At 37.6% G+C, this 27053-nt stretch overlaps 1 protein-coding gene across 1 annotated transcript in view; it reads left to right on the forward strand.

The window, feature by feature from the left end:
• The window catches only part of LOC311182629 (S-adenosyl-L-methionine-dependent tRNA 4-demethylwyosine synthase TYW1), a gene marked incomplete at its 3' end in the record, with an annotated part of 67857 nt that overhangs the window by 26836 nt on the left and 13968 nt on the right, over positions 1-27053 (forward strand). Inside the window, exon 5 of the mRNA XM_084251531.1 lies at positions 18454-18564. Coding sequence (XP_084107657.1) covers positions 18454-18564 — 111 coding nt within the window. The remainder of the gene's footprint in view (positions 1-18453; positions 18565-27053) is intronic.

Consider the following 27053-nt stretch of genomic DNA (forward strand, 5'->3'; position numbering starts at 1 on the left):
CTGTCTCGCCTGCTGCTCCCCTTAGCAGTATATTTCAGTCAGTCTGCCTGTTCTGTTCCCTGCTCTGTCTCTGGTGAATCTTCTCACCCCCCCAGACCTCTGGCCTGTGCCTCAGTTCTTGCATGCATAAATAAATAAATCTTTTTTAAAGAAAAGTAAAACCAAGACTTGTTGAACATCTCTTTCTTAAGAGGGGGAGATTATTACAGAATATTCCTGTCTGTACTTTTTGAAGAGTATGTTTAATAACCCTACCTAACAGAAAATGGTAAAGAGCTCTTTACTCTTTCCACTGGGTGAAATGTTCCTCAACCTATATGAAACGAATTCAAACTTAGTAGGAGTGGAATGATTCAGCACTCTGTTGCCAAATTAAACAAGGCCTTTGGGAGGCATTATTGAATGACTTAGTCTGAATGGCTGAACATTCATCTTCTCCATTGCATAGATTTGTTTGTGTAGAGGTGTGGATTGAGACTCAATCTTAAAAACAAATCTTTGAGGTGGCCTATAAGAGGAACCCATGAGGCTCCTCTGTATCAGACATCCTGTGGGAAGGGCCTATATTTTTGTCACTAAAGCAACATCATATCCACTGCTTGTCTTAGCAGTAGATTAGATATGATTAGATAAAGAAACATATATATACAATGGAATACTCCTCAGCTACAAAAGTAAAAAATATTAAATCTTGCCATTGGGACAACATGAATGGAACTGGAAATATGCTAAATAAAATAAATTAGAAGCAGAAAGACATACTAAATGACTTCTGACTGTACCCACACTCCATGTACCTTTCTCTTGCTCTCAGGGTATTAAGAAATACGTTTAGACCAAGAACCCTGAGAAATGGCTGCTGATATGGAATAGGTCTGTGTTCTTGCTACATGTTAAAGTCACTTTCTGAAAAAGCTGCTGGGCAACTATCTTATTGTGATTAAGTACTTCCTTTGTTATGCCTGCTCTTCACAGAATAGTAGGGAGTTCCATTTGATTCTATGGCATGTATAGCACTTCTAACCCTAAGAAGGTAACAAATAAAATCCTCTGTGATCTTTTGGGCTGGGATAAGACCATTACTTGTCATGTTATTTACTTACCTTGGATTCTGTAGGCTTTCTAATTTGGGCCTGGGTCAGCCAAGGCTCTCTCCTAGGACATGTATATATATAATGTGGGTTATTGAACTGGTAGCCCTCCTAGGAAGTCAAGGGCATACAATAATTTCTGATTATGTCTTTTTTTTTTTTTTAAAGATTTATTTATTTATTTATACAAGCACTGGGTACAGTCAGAGGCGTGGAAGGGTGAGAGAATTCACCAGAGCTAGAGCAGAGAGCAGAGCAGGCAGACTAACGAAGTACACTGCTGAGGGGAGCAGCAGGTGGCAGGAGAGGTCTGCGCACCATGTGGGACCCTCCTCCGGTGGCCGGGGAGCAGCCGGGGATCGAACTGGCGCTGCAGAGGCTGCGGGCAGCTTTGCAACCCAGCACTCAACCCTGTACCACTGGGGAGGCCCAATTTCTGGTTATGTCTTGTATTGCTGGAAGACTGTCCTACACCTGTCTACAGTGAACACTTTAATAGATTCTTTTAAACAAGGGACTTTGTCTCTGTCTATTGAATCTCAGTTGAAAGTGATGGAGGAATGCTGACAAGGTTAGGATCCTATGCTAGTATACAGTTTTCCTTAGCCAAAACCAAAATCCATGAGGGTATAATACAGTGACTTGAAGAAGGGTACTGTCTATCTAGATAAAGCATTATGTCCTGGTAGGCGCCATCTACATTCAGGTAGTTCTTGGGATATTCTCCACTGCATGCGTGTAGGCATCTAAACCCACATCTTTCACCTGGCAGAGTGTTCTCCAATGGGCCAGTGCTGCAATACATGTTCAGGGTGGGGAAGGCTAGATTATTAGGAAGAAGCAATAGTTGGACGCTCTTGTTATAAAGAACTTCTTCACTCATAAGATTTGATGCTGATTCTCAACATGGATAAGACAAACAGGAAAATGAGGTAGGTACCTACATGACCTGACTCACTCATTCGACAGCATTGTGACTGAAGAGCCTGCACTCTGGCACTTCCCTGCCTGTGTTTGACTATTTGCTCCAAGTCTTAGAGCTTCTTGTGGTCTTAGGCAGCATCTCTGTGCTTCATTTCCTTCATCTGTAAAATGAGGATAATAGAGCGTGTATCTCTTCAGGATACGAAGATTAAATGAGTTATAAAGAAAAGTGCTACTAGAATGGCCTGCAACCCAGAGTAAGATTCAAGAAGTATATCTTATTTATAACTCTCTCAAAACATTTGATGTAGATCTATAATCTGTATTTCATGTAGAGGACTTCATATGTCGAATTGTAAATAAAAATTATTCATTGGAAACACTGACTTAAATTTATATCTGTTTTGGAGCTGTACATTTTTCAAGTATTTTGAGTTACCTAGCCTCTTTGCTTTGAATGTTTATACTCAAGATTAGAAATAACCTTTTTTGTAAACTCTTAACTCCTAGGTAGAAGAAATTGAGGAAAGAGGTTCTGAAAAGAGTTTTGAACCAAATATTTAGAGTACATAATCTTCCCTCTTGCCTTATGTTCAGGTCTGTGGGTCATTTTTTAAACGAGGTAACACTAGTTTACAATACTGTTTTAAGGGTGTAGGTTCAAACCTCTGTAGATGTATGTTATCACACCTTGCCCACCACCAGAGCTCCAGTAATCTTCTAATATAGTCCACTGAGTCCTCTTCCTTGCTTTGACCCCAACCCCCCACCCTCCTTTTCTGGCAGCCTCAGCTCTGTGGTCAAGTTTCAAGGATTTGGTTTGGTTCGGTTTTGTCTATTCTTTTGCTTGTCTTTGTTATTCTGCATATAAGTGACATCATTTAGTATTTGTCTTTCTGCTTCTAATTTATTTTATTTAGCATATTTCCAGTTCCATTCATGTTGTCCCAATGGTAAGATTTAATATTTTTTACTTTTGTGGTTGAGGAGTATTCCATTATATATATGTTTCTTTATCTAATCATATGTCATTGGACGCTCAAGTTGCTTTCACAACTTGACTGTTGTAAATAATGCTGCAATGAACACAAGAGTGCATGTGTTCCTTCAAATTAAGTGCTTTTGTAATCTTGGGATGGAGATCTAGAAGAAGGGATTTCTAGATCATATGACAGATCTATTTTTAATATTTTGAGAACTCTCCATACTGTTTTCCCACAGGGATTGGACCAGTTTACATTTCCCCCAACGGTGTCTGAGAATTCTTTTTTCTGTTTCTGGTCTTTTTGATATGGGCCATTCTTAGGGTGTGAGATATGGTACCCTGTTGTGGTTTTGATTTGTGTTTCCCTGATAATAAGTGATAATGAGCATTTTTTTCATGTGCCTGCTGGTCGTCTGTATGCCTTCTTTGGAGAAGTGCATATCCCGGACTCCTGCCTGTTTTTTTTTATTGTGTTATTGTTTGTTTGTTTTTAATTGTGAGTTCCTTGTAGATCTTGGATATTAAGCCCTTGTCATATGTATGATGTACAAATATTTTCTCTTCCATTTGGCAGGTTATCTTTTTGTATTAATGGTAGTTTCTTTCACTATGCAGAAGCTTTTTAATTTGATGCAGTCCTCTTTATTTATTTTTGCTTTTGTTTCCCTTGCCTTTGTAGTTGAGTCCCCAAAGACATCACTGAAGCCAGTTTCAAGGAATGTTTCGTCTGCTTTCTTTTATGTATTTTATGGTTTTGGGTTTCACTTCCAAGTCTTTGACCCATTTTTAATTAACTTTTGTGTGTGCTGTGAGATTGTGGTCTAGAATAATTCTTTTGCATGTGGCTGTTTTTCCCACTGTTATTTGTTGAGGAGACTTCCCTTTCTTCACTGTATGCTCTTGGCTCCTTTGTCATAAATTAAGTCCATATAATTGTGGGTTTGCTTCTGGGCTCTCAATTCTATTCTGTTGATCTGTGTGTCTTTTTTATTCCAGTATCATCCTGTTTTGATTACTACTGCTTTGTCATATAATTGTTAATTCCTAGGTGCTTAATTCCCAATGGAAAATAAGAGCAGAGCTTGGAGATATGACAAGCATGTCTGGCTTGTTAAACAGTTCATTTCAGGTGGAACTACATCAAACTAAAAAACTTCTGTACAGTGAAAAAAACTATCAGTAAAATGAGAAGATATCCTACTAAAATGCAGAAAATATTTATGCATTATACATCCAACAAGGGCTAATATCCAAGATTTACAGAGAACTCATACAACCAACAACAAAAAACCAAATAACCCAATCAAAAATGGGCAGAATATCTGAATAGACACTTCTACAAAGAAGGCATACAGATGACCAGCAGGAACATAAAGAAATGCTCTTTTTCACTTATCAGGGAAATGCAAATCAAAATCACAGTGACACCTCACACCTGTGAAAATGGTTCATATCAAGAAAACAGTAAATAATAAGTTTTGATGAAGGTGTGGAGAAAAAAGCAACCCTTATAACTCCCACCATATAATGTTGGGAGTGTAGACTGTCCCAACCCCCATGAATAGCAATATGGAGGTTTCTCAAAATACTAAAAATAGATCTACCATTTGCTTCAGCAATTTCACTCCTAGGGTTCTATTAAAAAAAATTTAACACCAATTCAAAAAGATATATCTGCATGCCTATATTAATTGTGGTGCTATTTGCAATAGCCAAGCTGTGGAAACAACACAAGTGTCCAACAACAGATGAGTGAATTAAAAAAATGTAGTGTGTGTGTGAATTGTGTGTGTGTGTGCATATTTTGTGAAAGAAACTATCAGTTTCTACACAATGGAATACTACTCAGCTACAAAGACCCTCTAAAACCCTTGTAATTTCCTGACTGGTAAGAGAGTACCGAGAACATCTTGTGTTCTCATATTTGGCTTTTGACTCTGGTTCCTGATTGAGTCCCTAAATGCCCTTGAATTTCCAAGGGGGTAGCAGTGACTCATGGTTGGCTCCTGAATGGGACTGGTCACCAGAAAGACCAACCCATGATTCGAAGCTGGCACTTTCATTCCCATCTCCTGTCCTCCATGAAGGGGAGAGGGACCAATTATGATCAATAATGACTACATGATAAAGCCTCCATAAAAATCCCAAAGGTATGCATGGGTGCAGTAGCTTTCCAGTTGCTGAACATGTGGACATGCTGGGAGGGTGGCACTCCTGGAAAAGGCAGGGAAACTTTTCGTCCCTTTTTACATACCTTGCCTTAAACACTTTTTTCATCTGGATGTTCATCTGTGACTTTATCAAGTCCTTTTATAATCAACTGGTGAACAGTAAGTAGATTCTTATCTTGAGTTCTGTGAGCTGTTCTAGCAAATTAATGGGACCAAAGGAGGAGTCAAACGTGGCTAACAATGGACTTGTGATTGGCAGAAGAGAGCATGGTCTTCTGGTACGAATCCCTTACGCTGTGGGATCTGATGCTATCTCTGGATACGTAGTATTAGAGTTGAATTGAGTTGTAGGACACTCAGCTGGTGTCACAGAGTTGTTTGGTAAGGAAAACCACCCATCTGGTGTCAAAGAAGTATTCAGAATGTGGTAGTAGTGGCAAGTATAGGAGACACACAGGAGAAAGTTTTTCCTGTTCAGTGGCTTCACATTGTTATCAAAAATACAGGTTCCTATCTTTTTGCTCTTACATTCAACATTGGACTTTTATTCTGAGGTTTACTTCTTATTCTTAGTCCATAATGCTTGATAGAGCGTCATCATTGTGTACATGTTCCAGCCTTCATTTTGAGCAGATAGTACACAGGTGAATACAAGAAGGGCATGTCTCCTTCCTCTTAAGATGACTTACATCATCTTGGCCAGAAATTTGTCTTTGTCCCTTAATTATACTCTGCTGAGGGAGACTAGGGAGTGTAGCCTTTTAGCCGAGTGTACAGTTGTTCCCAAATGAGCCAGGCATTCTGCTTATAAGGAAGGGAAAATGGATATTGGTAGGCAGGTTGTAATCTACTGTTAATGAATGTCAAACTTGGCAGTTATAAATGTAACAGAAAAATAAGCTGTTGGAAGGAAATAATCAAGATAAATGAAGGAACTAATTTTGGGGGGGCCCCAAGTATTTGACATATAAGGGGTTATTGGTTTCCATTACCAAAGTAATCTCAGTGGTTTGGAGACAGGAGGCAGATTGCAATAATGTTTGTAAGAAGGACAAAGAAGAAATGACATCCTGGGAGGAAGGCAGAACGTTTGGGGGTTTGCTTAAGGATGTTATTGTGGCTTATTTGAAGTGAAGGATACCTGAACATAAACATATAGGTAGAGAGGAAGATGCAAGAGATAGATGATCTTTCTGTACCTCAGACAGAGGTTTGTTTCTAGAATAATGGTTTCACTTGTGCCTTGGGATTCTTCACTTATTGTAGTATATGCTTTATTAAGATAATCTTTAAATCATTCAACAGTATGTTGTTGGTAAGAATTTTTTAAAAAGTTATTAATAGTCCTGACACCCAAGTGGGACTAAGGACACTTAAGTCTTACTTGAAGACTCAGTTACTTGTGCCTGTGTGCATGCATTGTGGGGTTTTCACCTGGCAAAGGGTTGGGATACTCCAAGGGCACCCAGGTGGTTTGAAAAGATGTTTTAAAAAATAGCTATCAACTTTTCACTTGTCTTTAGTGATATTTATTCTGAAATTTCAAATAATATTAAAGGAAAATTTTCATGTTTATCAAAAGTGATTTGGGGTTAGAAATGATTGAGATCTACTGTCACAAATGGCTATCAAAAGCAGGTCATCAGCTCCAGTCACTGAGAGACCAGTGGGCACTTTTCCCTTCTATTTCATAGATCTCATCTTCATAAATTTCTTCCAAATGGAGTAATTCAAGGCCATCCTTATTGAGGCTTATTTAAAATATTTAGCGTAGGTATTACCATTTTAGAGATTTGCATTGAATCCTTTGATGAGAATTATTGTGTTTGAGTTATGAATAGAGTTTGGAGAAAAGGGAAATTAGAAAGAATGGTCAGCAGGTAATTTCTTTTGCTTATTGAAGTCAGAAAGAAGGAAGCACTTTCTCAAATTGACATTTGAAGACCCTTATTAGTGGATTTGGGAAATGAGGATAGTGGAAATTATGAGTGCTATTTGAATTATGGCATGTGAAGATAACTTGTTCCTCCGACATAGCCTAGAGAAGCTAGCGTGTATGGCAAAAACTCATTTGCCTCCTTCATAGGAGCAAAGAAATGATGCCGTCCTTCCTTCAGAGTCTGAGATAGTGGATTGAGATAAATACCATTTATATTCAGCTATCTGCATCTTCACTCCCAGCCACATCATGGGGGAAAAAGAGCTATTTTGCCTGTTACAAGTTAAAAATATTCAAAATCATGTAAATCACACTTGAGCAACTCCTCGATTTTATTTGTGTCTACTAGTTTTATGGTTATTCTGATGAGATCTCTTGTAGCACTGGAGTTTGCAAAACAAAACCAAAAAAAAACAGAAGTCCTCTCTGCCTAAATTGAAAACCCAAAGAGAATATGTCAGTCATCTTTCCTCCTAAGAGCTGAACTATATCTCAAGATGTGGGGACACCCCAATCTGATCCAGTGATTCAAGAAATCATCATTTTATTAATATTACCATAGAGTATTTCTATTTTTTTTCTGTTCCTTGCTCATGACAGAGAATTATCTTTTGACTTCATGTACTTGGAAAATAGCTAGTAGACACTGAAAACACTGGGTAATCTAAGGGAATAGCAGTCATTATTTTTAGACTTTTGGTTGCCAGTTTGTGGGGTAGTTAGGAAATAGACTTTGAAGGTGGGTGGAGAGACCACTTTATTTTCCAGAATATACTCCTTAGAATCTCCAAGAGGGAAGTATATATTAATTCAGTCCACAAACCCACCTCCTACCCACCTTTTCAGATGGTCCCAGTTAGTGGAGCTGCATTTTGATACAGTGTTTTCTTTTCCAAAAGTAAAGATGATATTCTACAAACTCCATGTAGTAGAAGGAAAATTTAGGTTGGAAATTGGGAATTACAGCCATCAGTAAAAGCCCTTTGAAATATTATGTTTATTAAATAAAAGGACAAAGGAAAGCATATTCTAAACAGACTATTTAATTAGTAGTGGATCTGTTCAGTTTATTTCTACTTCTCTATTCTTGGAAGTAACATTTTCATATATATGAATAGTAACCATATGATAGTTGTAAATTAGTTGTGTTGTGTTTCTGTATAGTTTTACAAAGCCAGGGAATTTGACTGAAATTAAAAGCCTGGAAAGAAACTTTATTTAGCCCCTTTAGTTTATCTTGCTTTAAAATGTTCTCCTTAATACCCTGAGAGAGATCTGTAGCGCCACCCATGGCAGCTCTGCATTAGATCCCACCAGAATTTAACAGAGCATTCTAATCCTGCTTGTTTCTGAAGTGTAATTTGAGGTCTGCTTTTGTTTGGTCCTTTTAATTCTTACTCGTGACTATAATCTAACAACCTCTAGTACTTTACCTTTTATTTTCTGTCCTTTCCCCCCCTTGGTATCTTTTTTTCTAAAATCTACGTTGGTAATGATTCAAATTTCCTATACATTCTCATTTGAATGTTTACAGTTAAGGAGAATATATACAGGAACAAATCTACAAATGGTTGAATTTTGCAGTCAAGGAACTGGTGATCAGATGGGGATTCAGGTGTCTAGTGATGGAATCTGAAATGACTTATTTCCTGGCAGGAATAGTAGAGTCTGATGTGGGTCGGGGATACCACAGCAGGCCCAAATCTGGCTGGCACCTGTTTTTGTACATAGTCTTATTGCCACACAGCTGTGCTTCGGTTTACATGCAGTCTGTGGTGGCGGTCCTGCTATACTGGCAGAGTGGAGTACTTGCTACAGTGACTATTTAGCTCCCAAAGCCTAAAATATATCCTATCTGTTTTTTACAGAAAAAGCTATGACCACCAGTAAGACTGTCCGTGAGGAAGCCTGGAAACAGGCTTTGCTTGATAATTGCCACATCTACGGTGGTGTTCTGTTGGGGCCTCCTGAACTCAGTACCATTTCACCCTGCTGCCCTTTCTTCTTAGAACTCTCTCCTCTCTTGGTTTTTCAGAACATTTTACTCATTTTCTTTTTTCTTTGCCACCTTCTCTCCCTTTGGGCTGCTTTTCTTCCACCCTCTTAATGTGGGTTTTGCCAAGCTTCGGTCAGCAAGCTTGCTTTCACTCTTCTCTTGCTGGAGCACATCCTTGTGTCTCCCTCCACCTCAGCCCCTGTTGTCTCTCTTGAGGTCTGTTTGCTGTTTTCTGAGCGTGCCTCCTAGACGGACTCACCAGTTGCTCTGCTGGCACCTCAGACTCTAAATGAGTGAAGTGGAACTCCTCATTCTCATTTTTCTTATTAGCATTGCTGTTCTCCAGTCACTCCTCAGCAGGAAGAAGTTGTTTTTAGTCTTAGTTCACACTTAACGTAGTTACCAGATGTTGTTTATCTTATATTTCTCAGGCTTTCTCCTTAATTTCCAAAGCAATAATCTTAGGTGTGTGTATATGTGTGTGTGTGTGTACATAGTCATATTTCTTAAACTGTCATACTTAATATATGTTGATTTGTAGTCTGTTGTTTAAAAAAAATCACATTGTCAAATTTGCTATCACAAACAATACAGAAATACAAAAATTAAAACTGCCCTGTTTAAATCTCACTCCCAGAAGGGATCTCTGTTTATTTTAGCAAGTATCTTCATTGAAGTGTGTGTCACAGTGTGTAAACACTGACTGTGTACTAACTGTACTTGAATTTAAAAAACTACAAATTGGAGCCTGCTTTCCATACTGCCTACAAGTTGCTTTTTTTGTTTCATATTTTGTGCCTCTTTCTGTTTAGGTACAAGTTTACCTCATTCTTTTAAATAGCTGTTGTCCTATTTCATGGATGTGTTAGTATTTACCTAACTATTTCCTGATTGATAGTTATTTCTGTTTGTTTAATATTAAAGAGTTGAGTATGTTTTTGCTTTTAAATCCACCTGTATTTTAGAACAGTTTTGATTTGCAGAAAAATTACAAAGACTGTATAGAGAGTTCTCAAGCATCCCTTCCCCCACCACTCAGTTTCCTTTATTACTGTTACATTTTAATGGCACATTTGATATAATTAATGAGCCAGTTTTGACGCATCCAATCCAGATTTTATTTCCATTTCCTTTTTGTGTTTCAGGATTCCATCCAGGATATCACCTTATTTAGTAGATAAGACTTATGGTCTTGTCTTTATAGATTTCTTTTGGCTGTTTTTTTTTTTTTTTTCTTGTTTTTTGATGACCTTGACAGTTTTAAGAACTACTAATGAGGTAGTAAAATGTCCTTCCATTGGGATTTGTCTGATATTTTTCTGATAATTTGGCTGTGGCTATGTGTTTGAGAGAGGAAGACCACAGAGCTAAAGTTTATGTACATTAAGGTTTGCACCTGCTGTGAACTATTGTGTATAGTATTATGCATCCTCTGTTGCAACATCATAACAATTTCACTCTCTAATAAAAGTCCCTACTTCACATGTTCAAGTCTCCCTGTTATCCCTAGCAACTATTTTTGTGTGCAGGAAATTCGTCCATTTCATCTATGTTATCAAATATCAATATTATTTATATTTCTTTTTACTTTATTATTTGTGAGATCAGTAGTGAATGATCTCTTTACTTTTGATATCTGCTAATTATCTCTTTATCCTTGGTTAGATTAGCTAGAGGTTTATCAGTTTTATTGTTATTTTTCCTTCAAAGAATGAGTTTTGGTTGACTTTTTAAAAAATTCTATTTATTTATTTATTTATTTTTATAGAGGCAGGTTTTTATTTATTTATTTGTTTGGTTGGTTTATATATGCACTGGGTACAGTCAGATGCGCGGGAGGGTGCGAGAACTCACCAGAGCTAGAGTGGGGAGCAGAACAGGCAGAAGGACCGAAGTACACTGCTGAGGGGAGCAGCGGGCGGCAGGAGAGGTGTGCGCGCCATGTGGGACCCTCCTCCAGTGGCCGGGGAGCAGCCGGGGATCGAACCGGCGCCGCAGAGGCCGCGGGCAGCTTCGCAACCCAGCGCTCAACCGCTGCGCCACTGGGGAGGCCCTGGTTGACTTTTTTCTACTTGTTTTCACTTACATTGATTTCTACTTTAACTTTTGTTATTTTCATGTACTTATTTTAGGCTTAAGTGACTCTTCTTTCTTTACTTTCTTAAAGTGGAAGCTTCGGTTATTTTTTTCACTTAGGACTAATCATGATCCTTTGTAGAAGTATTGACTGCATCAAGTTTAATTGCTGCATAGTCATTCATCAAGTGGGCATACTGTTATTTTCCTAACCCATTACTATTAAGTATCTCTGAAAATCTGTGCTCATGTTTCTGACTACTTATAAAGAATAAATTATAGAAGGGAAGTTCATGGAGTAAGATTACAATTATAAGGGTTTTAAATAGGTAATGCCAAATTTGCCCTTTAGTAGGTTGTATCATACAGTCTTGGTATTTTTGCACATTCTCATTATTTCTCATGGATATTAATATTCCATCATTCACTTTATAAGCAATAAAGCCCTCTTATTATACATACCTTTTTAATTTTAATATTAATTTTTTTATTGAAGTGTGACATATATTGCTAAAGTGAACTGTTCCTAAGTGTACAGCTTGGTTTTTTTTTTTTTTATGAAGTCAATTCACCTATATAATTAACAGCCTTATAGGTAATCTTCCCTTCCAACCATTTGCAGAAATAACCACTATTCTGAATCATTCTATGTTTACTCTTTTATTTGGTCTAGCTTCTTTAGTAGCATTATACATATCAGTTTTATCCCAGTTATTTTATGTAGCAATAATAATTTTTTTCATTTCTCTGTAGAATTCTATTGTAAATATGTCACAAAAATTTTTAAATCAGTTCAACTGTTGATGGACATTGAGGTTGTTTCCAGCTTGTATCTATTATGAACATTGTTACTCTAAACTTTTTAAAAATGTGTATTTATTTACTTGTGATATTAAAACAATTTGTGCTGTTATTGACCATTTCTATATATTCTTTTGTGAAATACCTATCTTAGTTCTTTATCATTTTATTTTTAATTTTATGGTGTTGATTTTCATTGATTTGTAAATGCTTTTTATTAAGGATGTATGAGCTCTTCATACACACATGCACATGCATGTATAGCTGTACTTAGCTGTCTCCATATATATTTTTAAAATCTGTTATGAAGTGTGTCCCCTCCCATAGATAATTGAATTAGTGTCAATTGTGAAATGATGTTTTGTAATGGCTGCCTGTTGTGATCAAATTTTCATATATTCATGGAGATGTTTCTGAGCTTTCTACTGTGTTCTGTCAGTTAAATTTTCTATTTTGTCACATTGCCACAGTTAACTGTAGTTTTATATCTTTATATTTAGCACAGAAGACCCTGTTTTCTTCTTCAAAATTGTTTTTCTTTGGAATTATCTCATTTATTCTTAGCCCCAGTACATTTTTGTAATTATTGTACAATCAGTATGTCAGTTTTCTCACACACACACAAACACACACACACACACACCTTTGAGACAGTGACTGAAATCACATCGACTTAGTTATTTGGGAAAGTAGCCATCTTTGTGAAATCTTGTCTTCTGTTTATCTCTTATCTTAAAGTATTACTTTAATTTTCCTTGACCAAAATTTATCTTCCAATTGTGGACTATGTTGAATCTTTTTCTGAAATGTTAGATTTCTATACCTCTTGAATTTTTGTTTGTAGGTTCTTCCTGAATAGTAGGTAGGTAGTTTTAATCACACAGGTCCTCTAACAGGCAGCCTGGTCCAATTAGGTCTAATTCCTGGTTTTATCGGGCTGTCTAATATTATTTTTAGGCAATTTTGTCTTTTAAATTTTCATTTTTTTCATCTCATCATTTTTCATGTTGCAGTAGGAAAGACTCAAGAGATGAACATAAAGTACCCTTTTGACTATATGCTCATAATATGCATTATTTGGTAAAAAATGCAAATTAGTAAGGACTTTGGGTGAAATACTTTTAGCATTTTAGTATTTGTGTAGTAAATGCTGTCTACCCTTCTTCCAAGTTCATATTGCTTTCATTCCAGATTCACTTTCTTATGAGTCAGACATGAGGTAGAGTGCTAAACACAGCAGCACATCTTGCCACGACTAAGCTTTCCAGGGAGGAAACTTTATAGGCTTACTTCAAGGACTGAGTCACCTTCTAACCAGTCTGGGGTTCTGTTTTTGTTTTTTTTGCAGAGGCAAGCTTAGGCACAGGGAGGTTAATTAGTGAGTTAACAATCTGAACATTTCTTGACTACAAAGCAATTGCTGTTTGGACAGTTAATTCCTCAGGAAGGGAGCCGTTAGTGTTCATTGGGGACTTTAACTCATGAAATGTTGCAAATACAGTTTTTGGAGAAATGTAGATCTATAGAATTTATTGATTCTGGTCACCCCATACCCCTTTCAGATTTGCTTTGATTCAGTATTTTGTGAGCTGTGTTTTTGCTATTGTGAAGTATTTTTCTCATAACTTCTACAAATTTTGGACCCAGATGTTTATTTGTGTCTGCTACAGAGTGGTGGGTAGACTTTGAAGGAACATTGCTGGAGATTTTACTTTTTTGTCAGTACCTAGGGACATCCAGCTCTAAATATTGGTTTGGTGATTGGAGCCTGTTTATTCACCCTGGTTGGTGTGGGCTGTAACATAATTGTCTGCTTATTGATTTTTTTTTTGGTATTGTTTCTCTATTTACTATTAATAGGTAGGTTTCACCACTCCTTTATCTTGTGGTGGTGGTGACTTTTTTTTTTTTTTAAAGATTTATTTATTTGTTTATACAAGCACTGGGTACAGTCAGAAGTGCAGGAGGGTGAGAGAATTCACCAGAGCCAGAGCGGGGAACAGAACAGACAGACCTACGAAACACACTGCTGAGGGGAGCAGTGGGCGCAGCAGGAAAGGTCTGTGTGCCATTTGGGACCCTCGCCGGCAGCCAGGGATCTAACCAGCACTGCAGAGGCTGCTGGCAGCTTCGCAGGCCAGCGCTCAACTGCCGCGCCACCAGGGGAGGCCCGGTGGTGACTTTAGAAGGGTCTAAGTATAAATCTTCTCTCATTGGAAAATAGAGAATGGTCCTATGATTCTACAGTTGTATTTTTCTTCCTTTAGAAATCTTATTATCTGTTCTCTTTCATTTATTTTTATCATTAGCTCTTTACATTCTGTCATCCTTATTAGTCATCTTGTAGAAAATTATTTCTTTCACTTTCTCAGCATGTCCATATTGGAAATTTACATCTTCCTGGTTCTTGGGCACAGGTTATTACCACAGCGTGAAAACTGTCCTGTTCAAAATGCCAATAGAAACACCTTCCTGTTTCTCCCAGCTTCCAAAGGATGGAGAAACACTGCTCCATATTACTCATTTCTTGTGAGAATTTGTTTTATTAAGTATTCTCTTATAAATCTTCTTATTTCATTCAACTAGATAACCTAGTCTCTTTTGCATTTTTACTTCTCAGCAAATTCTTTTGCATTTTACTTCTCAGATTCTTATGGCTCTCAAGAAATGAATTGTGTAGTACCTCTTTGATGCTACTTTAACTGTATGCATTATAATATGTGCTTGGTTATATATATATTGTGTATAATATGTCCATAAAGATGTATGTGTGTATGATTTTTGTATATATGGTTTTACCGTCTTTCTCTTCTTTCACACAGGCAACATCTTCCTGCATATTAACTACCTTGCCGGCTATTGAGCCCCTTCTTTTCATTTTGCTATTCTAAGTTATAGAGGTGTATGGCTTTTTAAATTCCAGCCATACACTCTCATATTCCAGTTGATATGCATGGTCTTCTGAACCTAAGGCAAATCTTTTCATACTTCCTTTACCAAAGTTTTTGGATTTTGTGCAGGAGGATTTTGTCTAGGGTAGTTGTTACGATGCATAGTTGCGAACAGTTGTATTGCGAGACTGTTAAGCTGACCTAGTCTCAAGATTGAGTACTATTATAAATGTGTGTGTACATGTTTTCTGATCCCACAACTTTTGTGATGTTTCCTCCCAAGTCTTATTTTTTTCTGTACATGTATATTTACATCATTAATACCATGATACATTTATAATTTTGTCTTTTGCTTTTTTAAAACTCAGTATTGTTACATGAAAATTACCCCTCATCCTTAAACATTCTTCTAAAATAGTTATTCTCACTGGGAGCAAAGGTATGAAAAACACAAGTCTGTTTCCTTCTCCTCCCCCTTGCTGAGAATCATGTCTGCAGAATATTATTTAGGAATATGTTCCTTTGTTATGTTGGGATCCATAACCACTGTTCTGAAATATCATCTTTAGTATGAGGTAAATAAGTCTCATAAGTCATCTAACTGCTTCATGCGATTGAACTTCTTGAGTTTATTGTATCTCATTATTATGAATAAAGTTGAAATGAACATTCTTATTCATCAGTATTTGTCTACAATTTTTATGATTTTCAAAGGCTCAGATTTTTCACCTGCAATTATTTGGTCAACAGATTTGAATATTTTTCAGATTGTTTAATTATATTGCCATGTTAATTTCCAAGATGTTTGTACTGCATTATGCTTCCACCATTAGTGAATAAACATGCCTGTCGTGCTAAACTATAGGCAGCACTGACTATGCTATTTTTAAAAATCTTTACCAGTTTGATAAGCCAAAATGGTACCTCATTATTGCTTCAATTTGCATTTCTTTGATTAATAGTAACTCAGTACCATATTTTAAGAGACATTTTATCTTGTTTTGACACAGCCTCAACTTGAATTCATCTTGAATTGTAACTGTCAAGATAAATCATTAAAATTAAGAGTTGTAGTCTTGGGATGTAATAACCTCATCCAGAATGTGTAGCAATGTAAGCTGCCTAATTAGAAGCAGCAAAATTTTAACTTACAAGTACTTATTTTTTAACCTTTTATTGTGGATTTCTTCAAAATCCAAGAGAAGAGAGAAAAATAAAAGGAATTCCTTTGTAACCATGAGCTTTGACAACTATCTGCATTTCTTTTTTCTGTATCTCCCCACTTTTCTAGCGGTGATGGATGCATTGGAGTATTTTAATTCAAATAAATAATGTTTAAATAAATAATGTTTTATCCATTAATACTTATAAATAAAAGAAAAACTTTAAAAATCCTAAATGGCTCCTCCCAGTACTTTGTGTATATCTTTTCTTTAATAGGACTTATTATTAGAAAATATCATATACACAGAAAAGTACAGAGCTTAAATGAACAGTTTGGTGAATGACTACAAAATGAACATACTACTGTACCTTTTCAAGAAATAGAATGTTAAGAGCATCCTCAGACTCTCCACATACATTGCTGTCCTTCCCTCATTACCCTGAACCCCTCTTCTGTCTACAAATAATCACAATTTTGACTACTAATGCTGTAAGATATTTTTCCCTGTTTTCTGGACATTTTGTTATTTTCATTTCACATTGAAGTCTATAATCCATTAAAGAATGTTTTTAAGTGGGGGTTCATCCCATCTGATAAGTATCCATTTGATCCAGTATTGTTAATTTAAAATAACATCCTATTCCATAATCTTCTACAGTGCCAATTTTGTCACAAATCAAGTATTCATCCAAGAGCCTTTAGATTCTCTATTTTGTTCCACTGCTCTATTCATCAACATCTCTGTCTTAATTGTTAGAGCTCTATTAAGTCATGGTATCTAGTAATTTGAAGTCCTTTAATTTTGTTCCTCTTTAACTTTGGTTTGCATTTCTGTAGAGAGGAGCTTAATTTAAATTTTAAACTATCATTAATGATGTTGTTCTGAGATGTTTAATGATTTGGTCTGTGATCATTTGTTTTGGGTCCTAGAAGGGAGCTACAAAGTCAAAGAGTGTAAGATTTATTTATTTATTTATTTGTTTGTTTGTTTATCCATCCATCCATACATACATACAAGCACTGGGCACAGTCAAATGCGCGGGAGGGTGAGAGAATTCACCAAAGCCAGAGCAGGGAGCAGAGCAGGCAGAAGGACCGAAGTACACTGCTGAGGGGAGCAGCGGGCAGCAGGAGAGGTCTGTGGGACCCTCCTCTGGTGGCCGGGGAGCAGCCAGGACTCGAACCAGCGCTGCAGAGGCTGCGGGCAGCTTCACAACCCAGAGCTCAACCGCTGCGCCACTGGGGAGGCCCGGCCCGAGTGTAAGCTTTTTTTAAAGGCTTCCATCATTGTTACCTAATTGCTTTTCAGAAATCAAATACCTTTTTTAGTAAACAGTAGCCCTCCTTATCTGCAGTTTCACTTTGTTCGGTTCCAAGTACCCATGGTCAACCATGGTCCAAAAATATGTACGAGATATTTTGTAATATCTTTACAGCATATTTTTATAAATATTCTATTTTATTATTAGTTATTGTTAATCTCTTACTGAGCCTAGTTGAGAGACTAAATTTTGTCATAGATATATATGTATAGGAAAAAACAATTGTATGTATAGGGTTTGGCACTATCTGCAGCTATAGGCATCCACTGGGCAACCTGGAATGTATCCCCTACAAATAAAGGGGGGCTACTATATATGGCAAACAGCTGGTAGTTCATAAATGTGTCTTTTCTGCCAACAGAGATCATTAAGTAACAAGAAAGCAGGAAAGAGGACAAGAGTAATTAGAAATTCTTGGACTACCCCATTGGCGCAGCGGTTGAGTGCTGGGTTGCGAGGCTGCCCGCGGCCTCTGTGGCGCCGGTTCAATCCCCGGCTGCTCCCCGGCCACCAGAGGAGGGTCCCACATGGCATGCAGACCTCTCCTGCCGCCCGCTGCTCCCCTCAGCAGTGTACTTTGGTCCTTCTACCTGTTCTGCTTCCCGCTCTGGCTCTGGTGAATTCTCTCACCCTCTGGTGCTTCTGATTATATCCAGTGCTTGTATAAAATAAATAAATAAATCTTTAAAAAAAATTCTTATCATAAACAACTTGAGTGATTGGTACCTGAAAGTCTGAAGTTATTTGGTTTGGTTTTCCATAGTCTAGAACTATTTGGTAAATTTACTATTCCTTACTAAATCGAATTCAGTGTGTATTTGTCAAGAAACCTTTGGGTACTTAATGGAGTATTAAATATTGTAAGGAAGAGACAAGAAATAAGCTGATATCTCTACCTTCATAAATTTATGGGGATCTTATTGTTTAATTTTTTTTTTCATTTTACAAAATGTAACTTCACTTTATAAAAGTTCATGTTGGATTTCACCTTATCTGGGTTATGTATGGGTTGAAGAAATTGGAGGTACTCTTTCTAGGTTAATATGTGAATTCTGCCAAGATAAAAAAAAGTTGGCTTTTTCTTTGTTTTAGCAACAGCGTACTGTCTACAGACTGACTCTTGTGAAAGCGTGGAATGTGAATGAACTCCAGGCCTATGCTGAGCTGGTGTCCCTGGGGAATCCTGATTTCATTGAAGTAAAGGTAAGCCCCTGTTGGCTGAAGTCATGCATTTCTCATGATGCTTTGTTGGCCATGGTGGAGTTAAAATCTTTTAAAGCTTTACAGGAGGGCTCAGATATTTTATTTGTTCATTTAGTATTAATCAAGAACCTGGCATTATTCTAGGCATTGGGGTTAATAATAGTAAAGACTAAGCTTTTGCTTTTAAAAAGCTTATATTTTAGTGAAAGATAGGCAAAAAGTCAGCAAACACAAAATGAATAATTAAAAGCCACATGGCAACATTAGTATGCTGAGAAATAAAACAGTGCTATCGTGAGCAGTTGATTACATTTAAAATTTTTATTATAGAAAATTTCAAACATACAGAAAATTTCAAACATCATCACAATAAATCTAGTAAATGTCCATTAACACACACAGTTATAATTTTTTTTTCTTAGGATGATAATTGCTACCCTAAGTAAATCTAGAAGGACTAACTCCTTTACAAGGCACTGGGACATTCTACTCTACAAGCAACTTTCAAATATACAGTATAGTATCACTAACTGTACTCACCATGCTGTGCAGCACATCTTCAGGGCTGCTTTATTTTAAACTAGATGTTTGTACTTTTCCACCCTCTTTACCCGTTTCACCCCCTCCCCATTCCCACCTTTGACAGCCACCAGTCTGTTCTCTGTATCTGTAAATTCAGGGTTTTTTTTTTTTTTTTTTTTAATTATGTTGTTTATTTTTAAACTCATGACCAGCCTTCTTGGCTGTTTCATATTTAAGGGAATGCCTATGAGTGGATTGAAAGTCAAAGTGTAAATGCATGTGTTGTTTTGCTAACTTTTGTGGTTGGTTATTTTAGATTTTGTCAGTAGGAAAGCTTTTCTGAGAAGATGACTTTAAAGAAAATCTGATACCTACATTGTAATAAAGAAACAATTTGCAAAGACTTGGGGGTCAGAGTATTCTAGGCAGGGGACACAGCTGGTGTATAGAGGTTCCTTGTGATCTCAGCAGGAGTTAGAGTTGGCAGTATGTGAGTTGAATCAGAAAGGTTGGCTGGGCCAGATCTTTTTAGGTCTTTCAAGCAAGGATAAGAGATTTGGACTTTACTAAATTTAGTGGTAAGCTTTTTTTTTTTTTTTTTTTTTTTTAATTAGAGGTATACTAGCAAAGGGTTTTAAGCTGGAGAGTGGTAATATATGATTTTTGAATTTAAAAGATCAGCCTGAGGCTGTATCATGCATCAGTCAGAGAGACCAGCAGTGTAAGCAGGTAGACCAAAGCAAGCGAGAGTATGGCTTGGAGAAAATATTTAGTAATGTTTGGAGAAGAGTGTGTGCCTTTGGGATAAATTTGGGAAGCAGAACCAACAGAACTTGTTGGTCGATGAGATGTAGGGAGGGAAAGACCAAACAATCAAGAATGACACCTGTGGTTTGGCTTAAGCAGTTGTGTGGATGTGGAATAGTTTCCTGAGATGGAAAAGACTGATGGAGGAGGGAAGCACACTTGGGGAGTAATTTCATGAGTTGTATGTTGGTCTTAGTAAATTTGAGACAATTTTTAATATCTAGGCCGTAAGTTATATGAGCCATGGAGTTCTGGGGTAAGATGTGGCTTGTAACAGTGATTTGGAAGTCATTGGCATTAGATGACAGTTAAAGTTATGGATCATTAAGAAGCAAGGCTTTCTGAACAAGTAAGAGTCCTCAAAATGAGAGAAAGTGATGGGAAATTCCACCCTGTCTCTGAAAGCCAGCTCCACTCTTCAGCTGATGTTTATGGAGCTGAACACTTTCTTATGTTATTTCAGAGGATATTTCATCAGAGTTTTACAGGTGTCTCTTATTAAATTCAGCTTTCTATATTATTGTACTCTGGAGGGGAAAGAGGGTGGAAACAGAAGAAGTATTGCTGTCTCTGTGTGTAGCGTTTTATCTCTATTCAGGTCAAAGACATTGCTTTTGAAATTGCTCTTAATTTTAAAAGGCTACTCTTGCCAAGAACTTTAATGGTGGGAAGATACAAGCTATGTGTTGGCTTAAGAAAATCTTGCCAACATGAGGGATTAGTGGAGTTCTAATTTATGATTTGGCTATTAAAGATTGTTGCCTCAAGTTATATTGCAGTAAAATTTGTATTGTAAAACAACTTGGCTGCATCACAGGGTAACTTTTTTTCATTTTCTGGGTTTTTTTCTTTGTTTGTTTCCTCCCTCCCTCTCTCTCACTTTCTTGCCTGCTTGCCTTCTTTTCTTTGCAATCATGTTTCCTGCAATATCTTACATAAAATTTGAGACACTGTATAATCTAAAAAAAAAAAAAAATCACTCCTTTTTTTTATAGAAAAAGATGAATACTTCTTAAGCAGTGTAACTCTCTGTTGGGTATTTTTTAGTTTGACAAACTATTAGCATAAATAGGGAATATTCGGGATAGCTGAGATATTATAATGACATAGTTTCTTTCAAACAAGATTTCCATTTTACTGTTTTATCCCTACATTCAACCAATATTTCTGAGCTCCCTCCATGTTCCAGACCTTGGTGAAGCTGATTTGATAGGGATATGCTGTTTGGCAAATGGATGTCTTATTGAGCAAGGCAGTCTACAGTGACTTATTTTGAGAGATTTTATTTTAAAATTCTTAGGGAAATGGTTAATCTGCCACAATTTATAATGTTTTATTTAAAGGATAAATTATAATGTTGAAAATAACGGTTGTGGGCCTCCCCTGTGGCGCAGCGGTTGAGCGCTGGGTTGTGAAGCTGCCCGCAGCCTCTGCAGCGCCGGTTCGATTCCCGGCTGCTCCCTGGCCACCGGAGGAGGGTCCCGCATGGCGCGCAGACCTCTCCTGCCGCCCACTGCTCCCCTCAGCAGTGTACTTTGGTCCCTCTGCCTGCTCTGCTCCCCGCTCTGGCTCTGGTGAATTCTCTCACCCTCCTGCACTTCTGACTGTACCCAGTGCTTGTATAAATAAATAAATAAATCTTAAAAAAAAAGAAAAAAAAAAAAGAGTACATGGGCTCTCTCTGTATAAAATAAAAACAAAAAATGGTTGTATTCTATCAGGAGGAAGCATGGTAATGATTCATCTGTTTCTTGTAGAAGACCTAGGGGAGAAGTAGCCTGCAATGTCAAGTATCTGGGCCATCAAGTATTGGATCACATGGGTTTTTTTTTTATTTTTTAGATCCTTTATTTTTTCATTCTTGTCGTGCCATAAATTATAGGGAGTGGGTTCCAGCAGCTCAGACTCTTTTCCATGGGTTCTCACAAAGTCTGCTTCTCTTGGTGGAGCAGTCTAGAGCTTCAGCTGAACCAAATACCTTTCTCTTTGGCTTCCTTTTTTTTCTGATCATTTTCTTTCACACATACCAGGAAGCTGTCTTGGCTGTTAATGTGCTTTTTATACTCAATATGAACATTAATTCTCTTGGCAAAAATTTTGCCCTTGTTTGTTTACAATGCCCACTGCATGCTGGGTAACATGGCGACTCTTCCAGTGTCGCCATGGTAATGTGTGGGCATTCCATTTTGAACCCATCCCCTTCATGTCCACAATATCGCCTTTCTTGTAGATTTACATTTTTGTGGCCAAAGAAACAGCTCCATGTCTTCTAAAAGGTCTAGAGAACATACCACAGACAGGTACCTCTCCCCTTTCCCTCTGTGTTGGTCATCTTCCTGGAAGATGGCGGTTCTGGCCCATGTTTTTTTAAATTCAGCTCTTATTTTTCTAGTAAGTTAATGAAGTGTCTTTGTAAAAAGAAATAGGAAAAAGGATGTTTATAGAATAATATTTATTATTTGATACAGTTTTAATTGTATATATTTACATATATTTATATAAGAAACATATGGAAGGATACATATCAGACTGTTAACAGACTTCTTTTTGGGAGAAGAGAAAGGAAAGGCTTATTAATTCTGCTTTTCATATTTCTGTATTGTATGAATTACTATATGAAGGATGTATTTTGTAAATCAAATGAAATTAATACGTGGAGAAGGGATGCTTTTCTATTCACTACAGTTAAATTATGTAATGTCTGCAAAGTCAGTTTTTGTTGTTGTTTAATTAAAGTTGAAATTTTCTAAATTGAAGGAGTCTTAAAAAATAATAATAAATTCTTTGCTACAACATTTGATGAGAGTTAGCAATATAACAAGCTAAGATAACCTCAAACTCCTCTAAAAACTGACACTTAAAAGTAAATATATTATGGTAAGTGTATTTTTGAGAGCATAGCTATTTTGTAAGGGAACTCTTTAGCAACTGGAAGAGAGATCACACTGAGGGTACTCCAAGCTTTAGTGGAGATAGGACTTGGGCTTAAAGGATGGAAGACCAGGCCTTTTTACCTTAGGAAAAAGTAGGAAAAATTTACCCACTCACAGAAGGGTTCTTGGGAGCTTATCCCTTCTATATGCTCTTAGTAAAAAAGTAAAAGTCTTGATTCAACCTACAAAGTGGTAGAATGGAGAGGTTTGGATCACACTATTCTAAACACAACTAAAAAGAGAATAAAACCGGGCCTCCCTGGTGGCGCAGCGGTTGAGCGCTGGGTTGCGAAGCTGCCCGCGATCTCTGCGGTGCCGGTTCGATCCCCGGCTGCTCCCCAGCCACCGGAGGAGGGTCCCACATGGCGCGCAGACCTCTCCTGCCGCCCGCTGCTCCCCTCAGCAGTGTACTTCGGTCCTTCTGCCTGCTCTGCACCCCGCTCTGGCTCTGGTGAATTCTCTCACCCTCCCGCGCTTCTGACTGTACCCAGTGCATGTATAAACAAACAAACAAACAAATAAATAAATAAATAACATGCCTCTATAAAAAAAAAATTAAAAAAAAAATTAAAAAAAAAGAGAATAAAACCAGGAACAATTAGCTCAAAAGATCTGGAGGTTTATTGACAGAGACATAGGCTTTTCCTGAAGGCTTTGACTGAGGTTGGCAGCTTGCTGTGGGCAAGGTGAGTGAAGAGGCGGAGGAGGTGACAGCCAGGATGGTGCAAAGGCTGGCTGCGCCCTGGGTCCTGGCCCTATTGGGCACAGTGAATATTACCAGAGGAACTTCTTTGCAAAGGGAGTGGTACAGACTGGTGCACACATGTGCGGGACTGGGGAGATCAGCAGCCAGCAGGAGTGATAAGGGAAGGTTCCTTCAGGCACACCCCCACCACAGTTTGGAAAGATCAGACAGAGAAAATCAGCAGTGGTGCCACACACAGAACTGAGTGGAACTCAGTTACTGAGTTGGGCAACAGTCGGAGCAGGAGGAAGAGTCTTCTCCCCACTTTCTGCACAAAGACCCCACCCAGTGAGTGAGCCTCAGCACTCGCAGTGTGGGCCGGTCACTTGGTGGCAGCAACAGCCACCATTACTAAGCAAACTAGGACACACCCTTTGTGATTTGCGCCCCCTGCCAGGCAATAAGAGACACTTGGTTTCCGGCTGCTCCTCTTTGCATATCACATCCCAGAGAGGAGCAGCAAGGAGGCTGGGCAGGGAATTAGGATTCCTGAAGTGTGAAAAAAAGCTTATTTGGAGAGAAAGAAGAGAAGGCAGAGGTGATCAGCTTCGAATTGCCCTCCGTTCTCACCAGGACTAAGAATGAGTCTTTGAGCCCCAGCATCTCCTTACACCCCCACCTGCCACCAACATAAAGAAAGAAGAAAACAAACAAAATTAAACCCACATTACCCCAATCCCCCAAAAGCAAATAAGGCAACACACATGCCTAAGAGGCAAGGAGCATCTGGACATAAGATGAAAAAGCAGAAGAAAAATTGAAATCGAGACATTAATAAAGGAAATAGAAATAGAGGACCTAACAGACAATTTAGAATAACATTTTTAAGTGCTAAATGAGGTAGTTATAAGGGCAGTGAAGTGCTGAAAGACAGGTAAAGGCTCTTAAGAGATCCAGGAACAAAAACAGCTCTTCACTAAAGAGATGGAAGATACTAAAAGAACACAGAAAGAATCCCTGAATGAAATGAGGACAAACGTGGAAAGTATCTTAAATAGAAATAAGCTGTTAAAAGAGAGAATTTCAGAAATAGAAGATGCAGATGTACATATCACCCAGTTGGAAGAAGAGTGAGAAAGAAGATCTAGGAAACATGAAGAAACCCTACATGAACTTTTAGACTCAATTAGAAGAAGAAACATACAAATAATGGTTATTACAGATGAGGAGAGAGAGAAGGAAGCAGAGACCCTGTTCAAAGGAGTAATAACTGAGAACTTCTGAACCTAAGGAAAGAAAGGAATGTGGGTATCCAGGAAGCAGCCAGAAAACCCCCATTTCTAAGTGCAAAATGACTCTGACTAAGGCACAGCATTGTTAAATTATCAAAAGTCAAAGATAAAGAAAAAATATTAAAGGCTGTAAGACCCCCAAAGGTAATTTCCCAAGGGAGGGCCTCCCCGGTGGCACAGCTGGTTGAGCACAGCACTGTGAAGCTGTCCGCAGCCTCTGCAGCTCGGGTTCTATTCCCGACTAACCAGGGAGATTCCCACATGGCGCCGCAGACCTCTCCTGTCTCACCTGCTGCTCCCCTCAGCAGTATACTGCCGTTGATCTGCCTGTTCTGCTCCCTGCTCTGTCTCTGGTGAATTATCTCACCCTCCTGCACATTTGGCCTGTACCCCAGTGCTTGTATAAATAAATAAATCTTAAAAAAAAAAATTTTTACCACGGGACTCTCTGATCAGGCTATTTTCCAATTTCAGAGCAGTTACTTCCCAGCCCAGAAAAGAGTAGTATGCTCTGCTCACAACACTGAAAGACAAAAACTGCCAGCCAAGAATGCTCTGTCCTGCAAGATTATTCAACTATAAAGCTAAAACACAAACAAAAACTAATTTTACTACAGCCCGACCTACTTTACAAGAAATTCTGACGGTATTACAAGAAAAGAAAACACAAAACTATGTGCAAAGTGAAAATAGGAATACAGAATCAGAAGTATAAAGAAAGATACTATGAAGCAGCATGAAACACTATAAAGGAGAGGAAGAAAAGGTTCTAATCTGTACAGTTAAATAATGAGTTGATACCCACTTCAGAGGCCTTTTTTAGACATAGAAAGAAGAAGAAATGAAGAAACTTAGACAACCACCAGGGTTCTGTAATGAACATAGATGCAGAAATCCTTAACAAAATCATAGCAAATGGAATCCAGTAATCTATTAAAAGAATCAATCACTACGATTGAGTAGATTTCATTCCAGGGACATGAGGTTGGCTCAGCATACACAAATCAATGAATGTCATTCACCAGCCCAACAAAAAGGAAGATAAAAATCACAATCATTTCAATGGACTCCAAAAAAGCATCAGATAAAATTTAACACCCATTTATAAAAATTCTCAATAAAGTGGAATTAAGTAGAACTTATTTCAGCATAATGGAGGCCATATACAACAAACACACAGCCAGAATCATACTCAATGGTGCAAAAAACTTGAAAATATTTCCCTTTATATCAGGAACAAGACAAGTATATCCATTATCATCACTACTGTTCAACCTAGTGTTGGAAGTCCTAGCCAGAGAAGTTAGGCAAGGGGAAAAAAATCCAATTCAATAGTATCTGTCAAGGTCACATAAATGCCCTAAAGAGGTGAAGGTCATTGTGTAAATTGACCTTGGCTAGTGATATGTCTGGGAGTCTCTGCAGAAGCAGACACAGTGCTGTTCATAGCATTGTATTTCGTGTGTGTGTGTGTGTGTGTGTGTGTGTGTGTGTGTAGAGTATGGTCTGCACATTCTGGAGTCTCGTGGGAAAGGGAGAAGAACAGTTTTGATACATTCCTTAAATATGGTGGTGTAGACTGGGACAGGTTAGTTATCCTCTTTGAGCCTAAATTTCCTTAAAATTAAAATTAGAATAATAATATCAAATTAATAATTTGTTCTGAAATTCAGTGGTAGTGGTGGTAACAGATGTTTTGGCTGGATCTTAGTGGTAAATGTTTAAATCACTTTCCATTAAGCACTTAAATGTTTCGATCACTTTCCATTAAGCACATTTATTTAAACTCAATCAATAGAAGCTACTTCTTTATTATATTGATTTTCTCCTTTCTTTCATTACTAGTCTTATAAAATATTTTTGTTATTCCCTGTAAATTAACATATATTTTAGCTTCATTAGACTTAAATAGATCTTATTTCCTATCCTGAGAATCTTAACTATCCTTATTTGCTTGCTTGTTTGTAAAAATGTGCTTTATGTTAAAAACATCTGCCTTATTGAAAAACTTTAATAACACAATCTATTTGTAAATGAAATACTGTCTTTGTATTCTCTGACTAGCAGTGCACCTTGAGAATACTGAGTGCTCAGTAATTATTTGTTGTCAAATGATTTAATACTATTGTACTTTTAGCACTGTAACTGTCTGCAGAACTCAATCCTTGCAAAATGCATCTTGTAAAACAAATGTCTTAGCATAGCCTCACTCTTTCCACACAAAAATAAGGAATATTGCTGATTATTCAT

This window comes from Talpa europaea (genome assembly GCF_964194135.1).
Source record: "Talpa europaea genome assembly, chromosome: 12".
NCBI lineage: Eukaryota > Metazoa > Chordata > Mammalia > Eulipotyphla > Talpidae > Talpa > Talpa europaea.